Source organism: Dipodomys ordii, unplaced genomic scaffold (genome assembly GCF_000151885.1).
Source record: "Dipodomys ordii isolate 6190 unplaced genomic scaffold, Dord_2.0 Scaffold157, whole genome shotgun sequence".
Taxonomy (NCBI): Eukaryota; Metazoa; Chordata; class Mammalia; order Rodentia; family Heteromyidae; genus Dipodomys; species Dipodomys ordii.
Window position 1 is genome coordinate 1,956,038 of NW_012267373.1, and position 14,497 is coordinate 1,970,534.

The 14,497-nt window shown below is 40.3% G+C and overlaps 2 protein-coding genes across 5 annotated transcripts in view; one reads left to right on the forward strand and one right to left on the reverse strand.

The window, feature by feature from the left end:
• Nucleotides 1-977, forward strand: part of Zufsp (zinc finger with UFM1-specific peptidase domain) — a 23,588-nt gene extending 22,611 nt beyond the window's left edge. For all 4 annotated transcript variants that reach the window (XM_013032833.1, XM_013032832.1, XM_013032831.1 and 1 more), the window contains exon 10: nt 765-977. In XM_013032833.1, the coding sequence (XP_012888287.1) occupies nt 765-812 (48 nt within the window). In that variant the 3' untranslated portion in view covers nt 813-977. The remainder of the gene's footprint in view (nt 1-764) is intronic.
• Nucleotides 978-3,288: 2,311 nt separating this feature from the next.
• Nucleotides 3,289-14,002, reverse strand: Rsph4a (radial spoke head 4 homolog A (Chlamydomonas)). The gene is made up of 6 exons (XM_013032784.1): nt 13,383-14,002; nt 11,807-12,041; nt 7,620-8,357; nt 5,986-6,133; nt 5,011-5,128; nt 3,289-3,928 (listed from the first exon to the last, which is right to left on the reverse strand). Exons 1-6 carry the CDS (start codon nt 14,000-14,002, stop codon nt 3,691-3,693), a joined length of 2,097 nt encoding a protein of 698 aa, XP_012888238.1. The 3' UTR covers nt 3,289-3,690.
• Between the last annotated feature and the right edge of the window lie 495 nt (nt 14,003-14,497).

Sequence of the window (14,497 nt, forward strand, 5' to 3'; positions counted from 1 at the left end):
TTTTTTGCTCAAAGCTACCACTTGAGCCACTGTTCCACTTCTGGCTTTTTGTGGCTAGTTGGAGATTAAAAAAAAAAAAAAGTCTCATGGACTTTCCTGCTTGGGCTGGCTTCAAACTTCAATTGTCAAATCTCAGCCTCCTGAGTACCTGGGATTACAGGTGTAAGCCTGTAATTCATAAGATTTCTATGCAATTACTTAAATACCAAATTGTACTCTTGGGGTTTTTTTGTTTGTTTGTTTACCTAATCTCTCGTTTGGTCATATTAAGTTAGGGGTTCAAACTATGAAGATGTTTGTTTACCAACGATAGACCTATAGTTATATCACTTGAGAGCTATATCTCAAGTTAAATGTTATGGAGTCATAAAATTTAACCACAATAGACTAATCATAGATATAGTACAATCAATTAAATATAGCTTTCAAATAATTTTTAAATTTTTTATTATTATGAAGATGAGTATAGAGGGGTACAGTTAGATAAGTCAGGTAAAGAGTACATTTCTTTTTGGAAAATGTCACTCCTTTCCTCTCTCCCATATTTTCCTTCCTGTCCCCACCCACAATTTGTATAGTTCATTCTCAACATAGTATCTAATGAGTACCACGGCTGCATTTGTTCACCCTTTGTCTCACCATTTCTGTGCCCATTACCCTCCCAAACAGATAAACGAACAAACAAGACAAAAACAACAAAGAAAAATTTCTTGTTTCCATTACTTGGAGTTCATTTTCAAATAATTTTTTAATTCCTTTTCAAGGCTAGAAGACAAGCATCTCAAGTCTTTACAGCAGAGAAGATTCCTTGAAGAATAATGGTAGAATTAATTATACTTTGTTTTCCAAATTCAGACATTGAGTTCTGTAATATACCTGAATTCCCTTAATGTTAAGCATGTTATTTAAGTTTCTATAATGCCTTTACTCATAGTATATCATTACTTAGTAATTATTTCAATAAAACATCTTGTTTGTAATTATTTCAATAAAACATCTTGTTTGCATTATGGGTTTTGTTTTTTTTAATCCATGTTTCAAATATCAAGTTTGTATCAGGTCCTAACTTGTATTCCATCAATTTCTTTAATCTTCCATTTAATTCTTCCAGAAAGTACTGTCAGTAGCCCGATAAGGAAGCTGCAGCTCTGAAAGGTTAGGAATTTGCCCAAGAACCTGGTAATAATCCAGAATACAAACCTTGGCCTCTCACTTTGAAACATTTAACATTATACCATTTGGCTAGCTTGGCCATTACGGTAATCAGATTTTTCATCACTGTGACAGATAGCTGATAGAGGCAATTTCAAGGAGGAAAGATGTATTTTGGCTTCTGGTTTCAGAGGTTACTGTACATTCTTGCCAGCTTTGTTGTTTCTGGGCCAGCTGTGAGGCAGATATAGTGGAGCTAAGCTGCTGGCCTCATGATGGCCAGAAGCAGAGACAAAGGGGGCTGTAAAAAAGGTATACCAACTTGGGCTGGGAATTGAGCCATGACCTTGTTTATGCTAGGCAGTTGCTCTAACTGACCTATAATCTCACCCAGGATATACCTTTCCAGAGGCTGGGAATGTGGCTTAGTGGTAGAGTGTTTGCCTAGCATACATGAAGCCCTGGGTTCGATTCCTTAGTACTTCATAAACAGAAAAGGCTGGAAGTAGTAGAGCACTAGTCTTGAGCACAGAGAGGCTCCGGGACAGCTCCCAGGCCCTGAGTTCAAGCTCACAACTGACAAAATAAAAATGATGCACCCTTCTAAGACATGAAACCAGTGACCTGCCCATTCATCACTCTCACCTCGTTTCTATGGCCTCCCAGTTCTATCGTATTAGGATTCCATCCTTGGATCAATTGATGGTTAGCTGGATAAATATGTTAATCACAACCCTTATACCTAATTGCTTTTCACTTTGGACATGAATTGATCATCTGGGGCCTAGCCTTCAATACATGCGCTTTTATCAGCACAAACTCATGTCCAAATAATAATTGGCACTGCCCAAAACTACTACACCTGGTCATGCTTGCTTAATTTAGTGCTTCCTGACCTGCTCAAGTCTAGATTAAGTGTCCTAAATACATGACAAAAGTGTTATGCTCACCATAGACTAGTGATAGACTTCCAGTCTAAGTGCAGGAATTAAAAATTCATCTGATATATTTTTATTTGGTAAAACAGCAGCATTGGACTGACATTTTATGTTTGTTTTGTTTTTGTCGGTCGTGGGCTTGAACTCTGGGCCTGGGCACTGTCCCTCAGCTCTTCAGCTCAAGGTGAGCGCTTTACCACTTGAGCCACAGTGCCACTTCCAATTTTCTGAGTGGTTTATTCAAGATAAGAGCCTCAGGGAGTTTCCTGCCCGGGCTGGCTTTGAACTGTGATCCTCAGATCTCAGCCTCCTGAGTAGCTAGGATTACAGGCATGAGCCACCAATCCCTGGCTGAAATTTTTTTTTAATTGTTCCTTTTCCACAGAATTTGCCATGTGCTATTCTATGGCCTCTTGTAGTGGATTGTATCATACTACAGGCTATATTTTAGTCTCATTTCCTGTTTACCTTCTCATATTCCTCCCTTCTGTGAACTATGCCTACTTTTGATTAGTACACTTGAACTTAAAAATACTTCTCAGTAAATGAAAATATTTTAAAGAAGTAACGCTAAAGAACTTTAAGGTGTCTGGATAATCCCCCCTTCCCTTCTCTGCCTATCATTTTTCCTTAATTCAAATTAATATTTTGTGTTGCTTGGATGTGAACTTAGAAATTTGTCCTTGGTTGGTGAGCTCTCAACAATTTGAGCCATGCTTCTAGCCCTTTTGGCCTTAGTTGTTTTTCAGATAGGGTCTCACATTTTTGCATGGAATTGACCTCAGACCATGATTCTTCCCCCTCAAAACTGGGAGTACAGCGTTGCTCACCACATCTGGCTTGTTCTCTGAGATGAGAGTCTTGTTAATTCTGCCTGAGCCAGCCCTAAGATCTTCCAAACTCTATCTCCTGAGTAGTTCGGATTATACTTGCAAATCTCTTTACCTGGCCCCACAAATTAGTTTTGATTAAGGAAGCTGAAAAGTAACAAAAGGGCTAAAAAAAAAATGGAGTGTCTCTATAGACTGAGTGATTATAGAATTATGAACGTTCACCCAGGGAAGAGTCTATACACATACACCACAATTGCACACAAATATCACACACAGGCTTGATAAAGCAGTTATGCAGGATTAAGAAGGCTACATGTAGCTGGCTCTGGCACAATGGATAGCGCATTGGACTTCTGGACAAGAAAGCTACATGCTCTACTTCCATTCTTACAATGCTAACAAAATACATGCTGGAATTAAGGAGTTTTCAATATGTGTTTTGTTGGGTTTTTTTTTTAAATCTCCACATCCCCTCCATACTTTATAGAAGTCTCAAAAGGCTTTGTGGATTAAAATCTGAATTGTGAGATTTATATAGAGGACACAGTATACATTCCACTTACTGCAGTCATGAGAACAGTGATGTCATTTAGCCTCTAGAAAGTCTTTGGACATCTTTCTATAAAAATTGTATGAAATGTCAAGTTTGGTGTTTTCAAGGAATGACACTTTGCACATGAGTTTTATCTATGCATATAATCACACACACCCCTTGCCTACATTGGATGTGTATGTTAAGGACACCTAAGAGTGGGCTAATTTAGTTGTTAGTCTTCATCTTCTTCCTCATATTCATCTTCCTCTGATTCTTCAATCTCCTCTGCCACAAATTCAGATGCTTCTTTTGCAGCCATCAGAGCCTGCTCCTCCTCCACGCTGGGGTCATCCACTTCTATAACCTCTGATCTGCTCGGGTATTCCTGATAAACTGGTGGTAGAACTGGAGGAGTATAGTTGTCCACGCTGTACTTATGACCCCAGCCTATGTAGAAATTTTCAAACTTTCTGTTAAGTATAAAACAAAAGTCACTGGAATATTCTATTCAGTAAGAAATAAATATAGATTCTTTTGAAGCAATATGCTATACATTTAAAATACCAGAGGTAAAAAAGCCCTCAATGATTCTACCATAAGGAATCTATTTTGATCCAAACTGCTTAAGCTGGTTAAGAAAACCACAGGGCCAGACTCTGTCAAAATATACCCTACATCTAGACTGCTAAAAAAGAAAATTTGCTGGATGCTGATAGCTCTTGCCTTGTAATCCTAGCTACTCAGGAGACTAAGATCTGAATCACAATTGGAAACCAGCCTGGGCAGAAAAGTTGGTAGGACCCTTATGGAAATTAACCAGCAAATTAAAAAAAAAAATTCCAGCTGGGCGCTGGTGGCTCACGCCTGTAATCCTAGCTACTCAGGAGGCTGAGATCTGAGGATCACGGTTCAAAGCCAACCCGGGCAGGAGAGACCTTGAGACTCCTATCTCCAATAAACCACTAGAAAACCGGAAGTGCTGTAGCTCAAGTGGTAGAGCGCTCGCCTTGAGCTGAAGAGCTGAGGGACAGCGCCCAGGCCCAGAGTTCAAGCCCCACGACTGACAAAAAAAAAAAAAAAAATCCAGTCAAGTAGAAGAATACCAGCCTTCAGGAAAGTGGAGCTCTATATGGATACAGATTTAGATATAGAGATATAGATACAGATTTAGCTATAGAGATATATCTCCACTCCTTTATACATGCATATATTTATATATATAAGTATATATGTATATATACATACACACATATATATAATTTGATATATATATATATATATATATATATAATTTGAGCTTCACCTCCACTTTCAACTTTTTCCTGATTTTCTGCTTAGGCTGTCTTTGAACAATGATTTCTCAGATATCAGCCTCCTGAGCAGCTTCAATTACAGGGTTGAGACACCAGCATACAGCCTACAGGTATTTTAATAAAACTTATGCCACTAGCACCCCATACGCCAAAGATGAGTTAAAATACTAGTGCCTCAACGTTCCAGTGGTAACCATTTCCAGCACTTACTCTGGCCTTATAAATGGCCAGATACTTACTTGCCATTGGAGAAAGCATATGCTCCAGGCCAAAGATTGGAACGAAGGACTGCAATAGCATACTGAGGAATGAAATGTGATGATAGCCGTGCTGTCCAAGGGGGGATGTTCTGAATCTCTAGAACCAAAGAAGAAACATGAAAGCTTAGCCCTTAAGTAGGTAAGAATCTACTATTTTACCAAAGTTACTTTTTTGTAAATCTTGGTTTTACACACACACACACACACACACACACACACACACACACACAAATTTGGTATAGAAAAAAAGTTAAAATAGCTTAACACTTGCTTAGCAAGCACAAAGCTCCATATCTAATACTTTCAAAAAACTCAATTGCATATATGAAAATGTTTATATCAGTTTTTGACATGTATGCCAAAAAATGCTGTTTTACAGCAGCAAAAAAAAAAAAAGCACAAAATCAGTAGAGCAGTCCCTTGATTTGGAAACAAGAAAATTTGAAATAGATGTATGCTTGTTTTTACCAGTAAGATAGATAAGGTTATGTGTTAAGAGGGAATGCTGTCTGGTAACTAAAGCAAAGGTTATTGCCATGGGAGAGAATAAGGGTAATAAGCCAAACAAAATTGAAGAAGAAACAAAAACATGTAGACATGAGTTAATTAGAAAACAAGAAAATAATGGGGCATTCTTTCTACAGCTATGCCATGTTTATGATTTGCAGAATGTAAGACAGGAATATTGCACAAATGACTAAATGACTGTTACCAGTCTCAGTAAGAACTACAGGCTACTTGAGTTTTCTCTCAGCATCATTCCTTCAGTATGCAACATGATGAAATGGCTAGAAGCGTTTTTTCCTTCCACCATTCCAGAACCCATGAAGGGAAAAGAGGATGAGTGCATGACTCCTCTCTACCTTTTAGAGGTTTCCAACTCTCAGATACTCACTATCTAATCACATGGCATACAGTTTGTGTGTGTCCACATTAATAGTTATTTAAAATTACCTAAATCTTCAGAGATAGGTGTCAGAAGAGGAGGCCCCACTTCCTGTTCTATGTAGTCAGGCTCTTCACCTTTTTCTTCTTTTTCTTCTTCTATTTCCTCCTCTTCTTCCTCGTTTTTTTGTGTGGGGTTGAACCAATTACAGCGTCCCTAGAGATGAATGCCACAAAACTTACAATCTCAGAATACAACTGGGAAGTTGGCTCACTGGTAAGAGTGCTTGCCTTGCATGCATGTGGCCCTAGGTTCAATTCCTTAGCACCATATAAGCAGAAAAGGCCAGAAGTGGCACTGTGGCTTAAGTGGTAGAACCCTAACCTTGAGCTGAAGAGCTGAGGGACAGTGCCCAGGCCCAGAGTTCAGCACCACAACCAGCAAAAAAAAAAAAAAGTCTCAGAATAAACCAAACTGATGGCTGATAACTTATAATCCTAACTACCCAAGAGGCTTAGATCCAGCCTCCGCAGAAAAGTCTGTGAAACTCTTATCTCCAACTAACCAACAAAAAGCTGGAAGTAGAAGTATGGTTTAAGTGGTAGAGCACCAGACTTGTTAAAAAAAAAATAAGTGAGAGCTGGAAGCCCCAGATTCAAGCCCTAGTACTGACACAAAGTGCACACATGCATGCGTGCACACACACGTCATAATATTCATTTAGACTGAAGCAATTATCACACTTACAAAGGTCTGTTTTCCATCAAGGTTTATTTGTAGCAAAAAAATATTTATTTGAAGCATTTGCCAGTAATTTTGAAGTTACAAAAGTTGAAGGTAAAGTCTTGTAAAACAAATGTAACAAACTGGCTTATAATAATTTGTGTGTGCAAGATAATTAGGAAATTATGAATATTAATAACAAAAATGTTAAGTGTGATAATGGGATTGAGTTGGGAGAGGGAAATGGAGAAAAATGAGGGACAGGGTAACAAGTTAGACAAGCAATATAATCACCATTACTTATGTAACTATACAGTTACGTAACTAACCCCTCTGTACATCACCTTGACAATAAAATTTAAAAATAGGAGTGAGTTAAATTTTCTCAATGAACTAAATGTTATCTAGAGATACTTGAAAGCATCTCTTATCTAGATCAAAGTGTCATGAAGATTTTCTACCTGCACATGGAAAGTACCACAGAGTGGTTTAGAGAATGCATATGTCCATTTTGTACAGCCTCACATCTGATTCTGTTACTTATTAGCTATATTGTTTTTGTCATGTTCCCTAAGCACTGCTTCAGTTTTCCTCATCTGCAATATAAATGTAGTAACAGTGAATCTTTCATGGGGTTGTTGTGAGGAGTAAATTATATGTCTCTCTATAGTTTTATACATAATATAATGTACACGTAGTGCTACTAACAACATCTAGTGCAATACTATATAATTGCTATTTAGCACTGTTCGCTTATTTTTGTTTTTGTCACAATATTTAGTGTCTGACATAAGTATCCATCTAAAAGAATTGTTCCATGTGTTGTAGAAATAGAATAACGTAGTTTCCATAATAAATGTATCTGTATAATTTGAAAAATAGTTATTTCATCTATCATATTTACTGTACAAAAAAATGGAGTAATTGCATAACACACTTAAGTCTAAATCTATACATTACCTGGCAAATAGTCTCCTACCTGAGGGAGAATATATTGTACATGATGAACCCAATTGGATAGAGATTCCACTAGATCAACTACTTGGATGCCTTCAAATTCAGGGTTTTCCTCAAAGCTATCTCGTCCACCTTCTACTTCTTCCTCCTCCTCTCCTTCCTCTTCACCAAACTGATAGAATCCTAGAGGACTGATGTGGGTTCCTGCTGAAATCCGGGCAATTTGTGCTCGCAAATAATTGCTCTCATTTCCTGGGAAAGGTGGGTAGCTTATGACGGGAGCATCTAATCGCCCAGTGAAATATTTCTTGATTTTTCTTGCAGTAACAATTTGTGCAGGTGTAACTAATGGTAACTTCACCCATGGTCTTCCTGGTTCATTGCAAACAAAATAGATATATTTGTTGGCACCTGTTCGACTTTCTTCTTTAGGTATAGCTTGTGGGGCCTTGTAAAGGGACTTTGGTAGTTCATCTTCCTCATCCTCAGCTTCACTTTCTCCATTGTCCTTCTCGTTAGCAACATCTTCCTCTTCCACCTCCTCTTCCTCTTCCCCCTCACGAAATTCCACTTCAGCTATAATATAGTTCATTTCCAGGCCCAGGATCTTGCCCCATAATCGGCATCTTTGGATTGGGTGAGTGTCAGTAAGTTGTTTGAGGGCCAGAAATATGCGATAAGTTTCATCTGTTCCCAAACCAACTCCAGCTTGTTCAAAATAATATGCTGACTCCATTACATTTGGAAGAGAGTTTTCTACCTAGAAAAACAAGATTTGGTTAATATTCTATTCTTAAGGAAAATGCCTGTTTTTTTTTTTTAATTGGGACTCCTGAGTAGCTAGAGTTACAGGCATGGGCCTGTGACTTGTGAATGTTGCTTTTTAACTAATAATGTCTTTGAGTCGTTGATCCAATAATTAACCTGTTTTATGTGTCTCTAGAAAGAATTGAACAAATTTAATTTTAACAGATTTGTTTACAGGAATATTCGTGACTGAGCTGGGAATGTGGCTTAGTGGTAGAGTGCTTGCCTAGCATTCAATTCCTCAGTACCACATACACAGAAAAAGCTGGAAGTGGCACTGTGGCTCAAGTGGTAGAGTGTTAGCCTTGAGCAAAAGAAGCTCAGGGACAGTGCTCAGACCCTGAGTTCAATCCGCAGGACTGGCAAAAAAATTGCAATTCTCTTTCTATCCTAAGGCATAGAACATGTATGTAGTATGTGTATATATGTATATGTGTATACATATGTATATAACACACATATATGTAATATGTATGCATGTACGTTTGAGTCTGTATGTATGTTTATATTGTCATAGTATTAAAATATTTACTAACTACAAGGGCATATATGGCAAATAAATATCAATATGATAATTAACATAGATAAGGTAACAAATTATAAAGAACATATAACAGTGTGTAGGCATAATCTATATAAAATGGTATAATATAGTCAATTGCTCCTACTTACAATAAACCATTTGGCATTTAAAATAATGAGACCTTTGTACAATTCTATGAAAATAAATAATAATGAAGAGAAAAATAACTCCCTACAAGAAAATAAATAGAGGGCTGGGAAGGTGGCTCAGGGGTAGAGTGTTAGCCTTGCATGCTTGAGGCCCTGGGTTCCATTCCTCAGTACCACATAAGCAAAAAGAAAAAAAGCCGGAAGTGGTGCTGTGGCTCAAGTGTTAGAGTGCTAGCCTTGAGCTGAAGAGCTGAGGGACAGCGCCCAGGCCCAGAGTTTAGGCCCCACGACCGGACCCCCCCCCCAAAATAGAAGTTTTAAAGCATTTGTGAGTATATTGGAAGTGAGGAAAAAACTTCAGACAACTTTCAAGACAAAGTATTGGCCCATCGGATGGAGAAATGGAGAGCATTTGCAATTGATACTAATGATCTGATCTTTTTCCTTTACGAGGAGGTTTCACTGTGAGATTTCTATTCTAGTCTTCCACTGGAGGCTGACTCATGTCTTCTTGGGAATGTCTGCCTGTGTGCCTGAAGCCCACGTGTTGCATTCTCTCACACCCATTATCTTTGTATATATGGCACACAACCACCTGCCACCTTGTTAAAGCAATTTAGCGTCATCTCTTTGACATCTATACCCTGTTCCTCTTGTCTGCGCACTCTGGGCCCTACTTTGTGAGCAAAGTTCCTTCCCATGGGCTGTTGAGCCCTAGGGGTGTGGCTATGTCAGGCAGCTGTTCCTTCCCTCTCTTCTCTCAGAGGATCCCTTGTTGCACATATGTCTCTCTAATCATCAAAATTTTCATCTACATAATCATTTTATTTATGGTTATTTTAAAATGATCTTTAAGAACTTGTACAAATGGGTTACCATTCAATCTTCAGTTTCTAAGTACAGTGCATCTTGGTCAAGATCACCTCTTTCATCATTCTACCCCATCTCTCCCTAGCCCATCTATCCCCTGAATTTTCCTAGTCACAGACAGATTTTAGATAACCTGGTGATCAAAGCATAGATGTTCAGACGATATGTATAAGTTGTAAGGATATAGCCATTTAAGAAGCATAATTTGGGCAACTCTTTGGAAATGGTTAAAGCTAAAATTCCTGTGCTATTCTTGATTGTACTCTCTGATAAAGATGTTTAGCCCATGATAGCCAATTCTTTTTCAAAATGTTTTCACCATTTATTTCTTGAGATCAAAACAAGTATTTTATTCCTCTCTTCTTCTATTAATAAATACTGTACCCATAATATTACTATGCAGATATTGCCACAATCCTCAAGATATAAGGAACTTGCTTACAAAGAGAATGAAAATGCCATGAGAAGTAGTTTCCAGTGTTCTATGGAAATACAAGATTGACTTAAACCTTCATTTTAAATTATAGTCATGCATCCCTTTATGACAGGGATACATTCTGAGAAACACATCCTTTGGCAATTGTATTATGAAAATAACATAGAAAGCCAGGCACCAGTGGCTCATGCCTGTAATCCTAGCTACTCCGGAGGCTGAGATCTGAGGATTATGGTTCAAAGCCAGCCTGAGTAGGAAAGTTAACCACCAGAAACCCAGAAGTGGCACTAGCTTTGAGCAAAAGAGCTCTGGGACAGTGCCCAGGCCCTGAATTCAAGCCCCACTGCCAACCAAAACAAAACAGAACAAAAAAAGAATACACTTACAAATTCCAAATGTACCTACTGTACACAACTGTACATGCTTGACTTCCATATGAGTACATTGAGGTAGGTTTCTTTACAGCAGCATCACCATAGACACATAATATGTTGTGTTATGACCTTACAATGGGTTTGATGTCACTATGCTATGCACTGCTCAGCTTACTATAAGCTTTATTTTTTGTGTACTGGGCTTTAACTGAGGGCTCATTCAGCTTCACTGCTCATGGCTGGTCCTTTACAATTTGAGCCATGCCTACAACCCAGTCTTTGCTAGTTAATTGAAGATGGGTTCTCTTAGAATTTTCTACTGGGGCTTTGAACTTAGATCCTTTATGTTACCGCCTACTGAGTAGCTAGAATTATAGTTGTGAGCCATCAGGACTCCGCGCTTACTAAAAATTTATATAGTAATATGATCACTATCATAAATATAATATGTCATTGGGACTCCTGAGTAGCTAGAGTTACAGACATGGGCCTGTGACTTGTGGATGTTGCTTTTTATATTAATAGTGTCTTTGAGTCATTGATATGATAATTAACCTGTTTTATGTGTCTCTAGAAAGAATTGAACAAATTTAATTTTAACAGATTTGTTTATAGGAATATTCGTAACTGAGCTGGGAATGTGGCTTAGTGGTAGAGTGCTTGCCTAGCATTCAATTCCTCAGTAACTAATGTCATTAGTTAAGACATAATTTTATGAAAACTTCATTCACTATTCAAGAGATATTTACTAAGAAGCAACAGCTCTCCACACAAACTTGTACCGGGCAAGCTGGACAATATTAAAACAAAAGCTTATCCTACAAGCATATGACAAGACAGAGGCCTGTAAAATAAATAAAAACTCTGCAAACACAAAATGAGACACCCCTAAACAATGTTGATGAGAGAAAGCCTAAAATACATTTAAGAAAAAAATATCCAAATACTATAAAAATGTTAAGAAAAATGTTAAAAAAAATTCCACAATCCCAAATCGCCAGACTTATAATAGACATTGATATTCATTTATAATTTGTAGTCATGACTTACCATTTCATCTTCCAGTTCCTGATCAGCTCCTTCCAAATGTCCCTGGAGAAAAAGAGCCCTCTGTCTCTCTGCAATTTCGTATGCTGGAAGCAGCTCATTCTCATTTTGCAGGGTATCGAATTTTTTACTAAAATGTGCCAATTTTACATCTTGACTGATTTTTTCAATGATATCAACAGCATTTTCAGGACGCTCATCTAATATCTTGGTAAGCATGTTAGCAAGATGATCATATCTGTTCAACAGAGAAACTTTCAGACAATGCTCACAGCAAGAACATTGAAATAATGTACACATCAAGAGCATCTCATGCAGACCACGTTATTGGAGGTTTTTGGCAACTTTAACAACTCTAAGTATTCAGAGATTATCAGTGTAGGTGACTTCTAGCATACCAGAAAGAATCTATTCAACAAGTTTCCTTAGGAAATGCCTCCACTCAGGAGGCAGAGATCTGAGGATTGTGATTCAAAGCCACCTTGGACTGTTATCTCCACTTAATCAACACACAAAAAAAGTGGAAGTGGAGCTGTGGCTCAAGTGGTAGAGTGCTAGCTTTGAGCAACAAGACTCAGGGACAGCATCCAGGCCCTGGGGATTCCCAGGGGGACAGGCACACACAGGCACCCACGCACGCACACACACACACACACACACACACACACACACAGAGGAAGAGAGAAAGTGAAAGAGTGAAAGAAGAAGACGAAGAAGACAAAGATGAAGAGGAGGAGGACAATGACGAAGGCATGTCATGGAACATATTTATTACCATGGAAAAAGAATTTGAAAATAAAATTAAATGTAAATATAAAGAAACACCAGTCATAAAATAATTGAGTAAAAGAGATTTTTCACTTTAGCTTTCCAATCCCATTTAAAATTTTTATGAACTCACGAATATTTACAATGAGCTCTTTTTAAAGTTTAGTAGTTTGAAGATCAAGCTCTTCATTTGATCCAAGGAATTATGACTTAAAGTTTATCTTGCAAATTCAAATAGAATCCACTAGAGAATAGTAAATCACATTTTCTTGATTTTTAATTTTTTATAATTTTGTATTGAGATTAACTGATTACATAAATTTCACAATATTGTGAGATAGTGATACTTAAAGTCACAACACATTTTAACCTTCATGAGGCAAATTGTCATTATCATGGTCTACCACGTTTGTGAATTCTATGAGCTTTGACAATACAATGATTTCTTCCACATCGGGTGATATGTACATTTCTTTCCTTTTGCTTAGTGTCAGCTGTTCCCTCTTTCCCTTTCGTTCCCTCCCTCCATCGCTTAAGATTGCAGACGTAAGTGCTGCTCATTGTATTTGCAAGCATCCTGGACGGATGCTGAGAGGTGATGTACTATTTCAAGCACCAAGACTCCATAAATTCTTGCTTTTATTTCTATGTGCCTGGGGTCCTCAAGGAACCTTAAAGAGTCCCCACTAGTGGGCTGTGTGCGGTTCTGTGATGCAGCTATACCACTGCCCTGCTTTTATTAACAAATGGTTTTCCACCCACCACAACCACAAACCCCTTATCACTGTGCCACGCCCCCCGCCAATCTTACAGGTTTAAGCCTGTCTTGCTGCTGGTGTTCTGTAGGAAGGACTTGGCATTCTGGATGGCGATGTCCAGCATGCTGGGGGCCTCCTCGCTGGCCCGGGGCTCGGGCAGAGCCGGGTCCCAGTGGCCGTCTGAGTCTTCCTCCGGAGAAATGATCACCCCGCGCTCTTCCCGCGGGGAGTCGTCGTGGCTGGCACCCCACGGCCCACGCAGGCCAGCTCCGGATTGTGGAGCCCAGGGGAAGGACGCTTCCTCTGAGGGACTCGCGTGATGGGGTGCGGGCTCCCTCTCCTCGGACGGCCGGCGGCGCGGATCGAGGCCCGGGCCCGCGCTGCTGGTTCTGCCTGGCCGCCAGGGGGCCGCCAGGTCCGGGTCGGGGCTGCCCGGCGTCGGGGCGGAGGGCCCCCGAGGAGGGGCCGCGGGAGCTGGCCCCCGGGGTCCTGGGACGTCTCCCAGAGGCCGGGGCTCGGGGTCTGCTGGGCTCCGCTCGGCCTCCCAGGGCGCGGGGGACGGGGGTTCGGGCTCGTGAGGAGAAGCTGCCAGGGCTCCTTCTTCCCCGGGCGGCTCCGCCCCGCCGAGTTCTTGCCTTTCTTTTTCTTGATGGAAGGAGATTGAACTTTCCATGGAAGCAATCAAGAGCGCGCCCCCTCCCCAGTAAAGCGTTCTGGATGCGCAGGCGGTGCGGTGACGGACGCAGGCAGCGCCGCGCGGCCGCTCCGCGGGGCACCCGGCGGGTTCGGGCTCGCGGCGCGGGACGGCGCAGCAGCGTCCCGTCTCCCTAGCAACCCCGGGGGGGTTCCTCCGGGAGCACCGGGCGGGCCCGCCGCCAGGACTCCGGGGGAGGAGACCAGAAAGACGGAAAGCGCAGCACTGTCATTGGTGGAGCCTCTGCTCCTCTTTCGACACCAGCCAATCCGGCCTGGACTCTTGTTTAGAAACCTGAGAACTCCGGGTCTTGTTCCGGGAGCCCCAACTGAGAAGGGAGAACCGAGAGCCGGTGCTGGAGAAAGTCTGTGTGTGTGACAACCAGACCCAAGTTAGACTTTGAGTGACTCATGCATTCGTGGAGAGAGGATGCATTTTCCCATCTGTGTGTCTGAGCGAGAGGAGCTGGGAGGA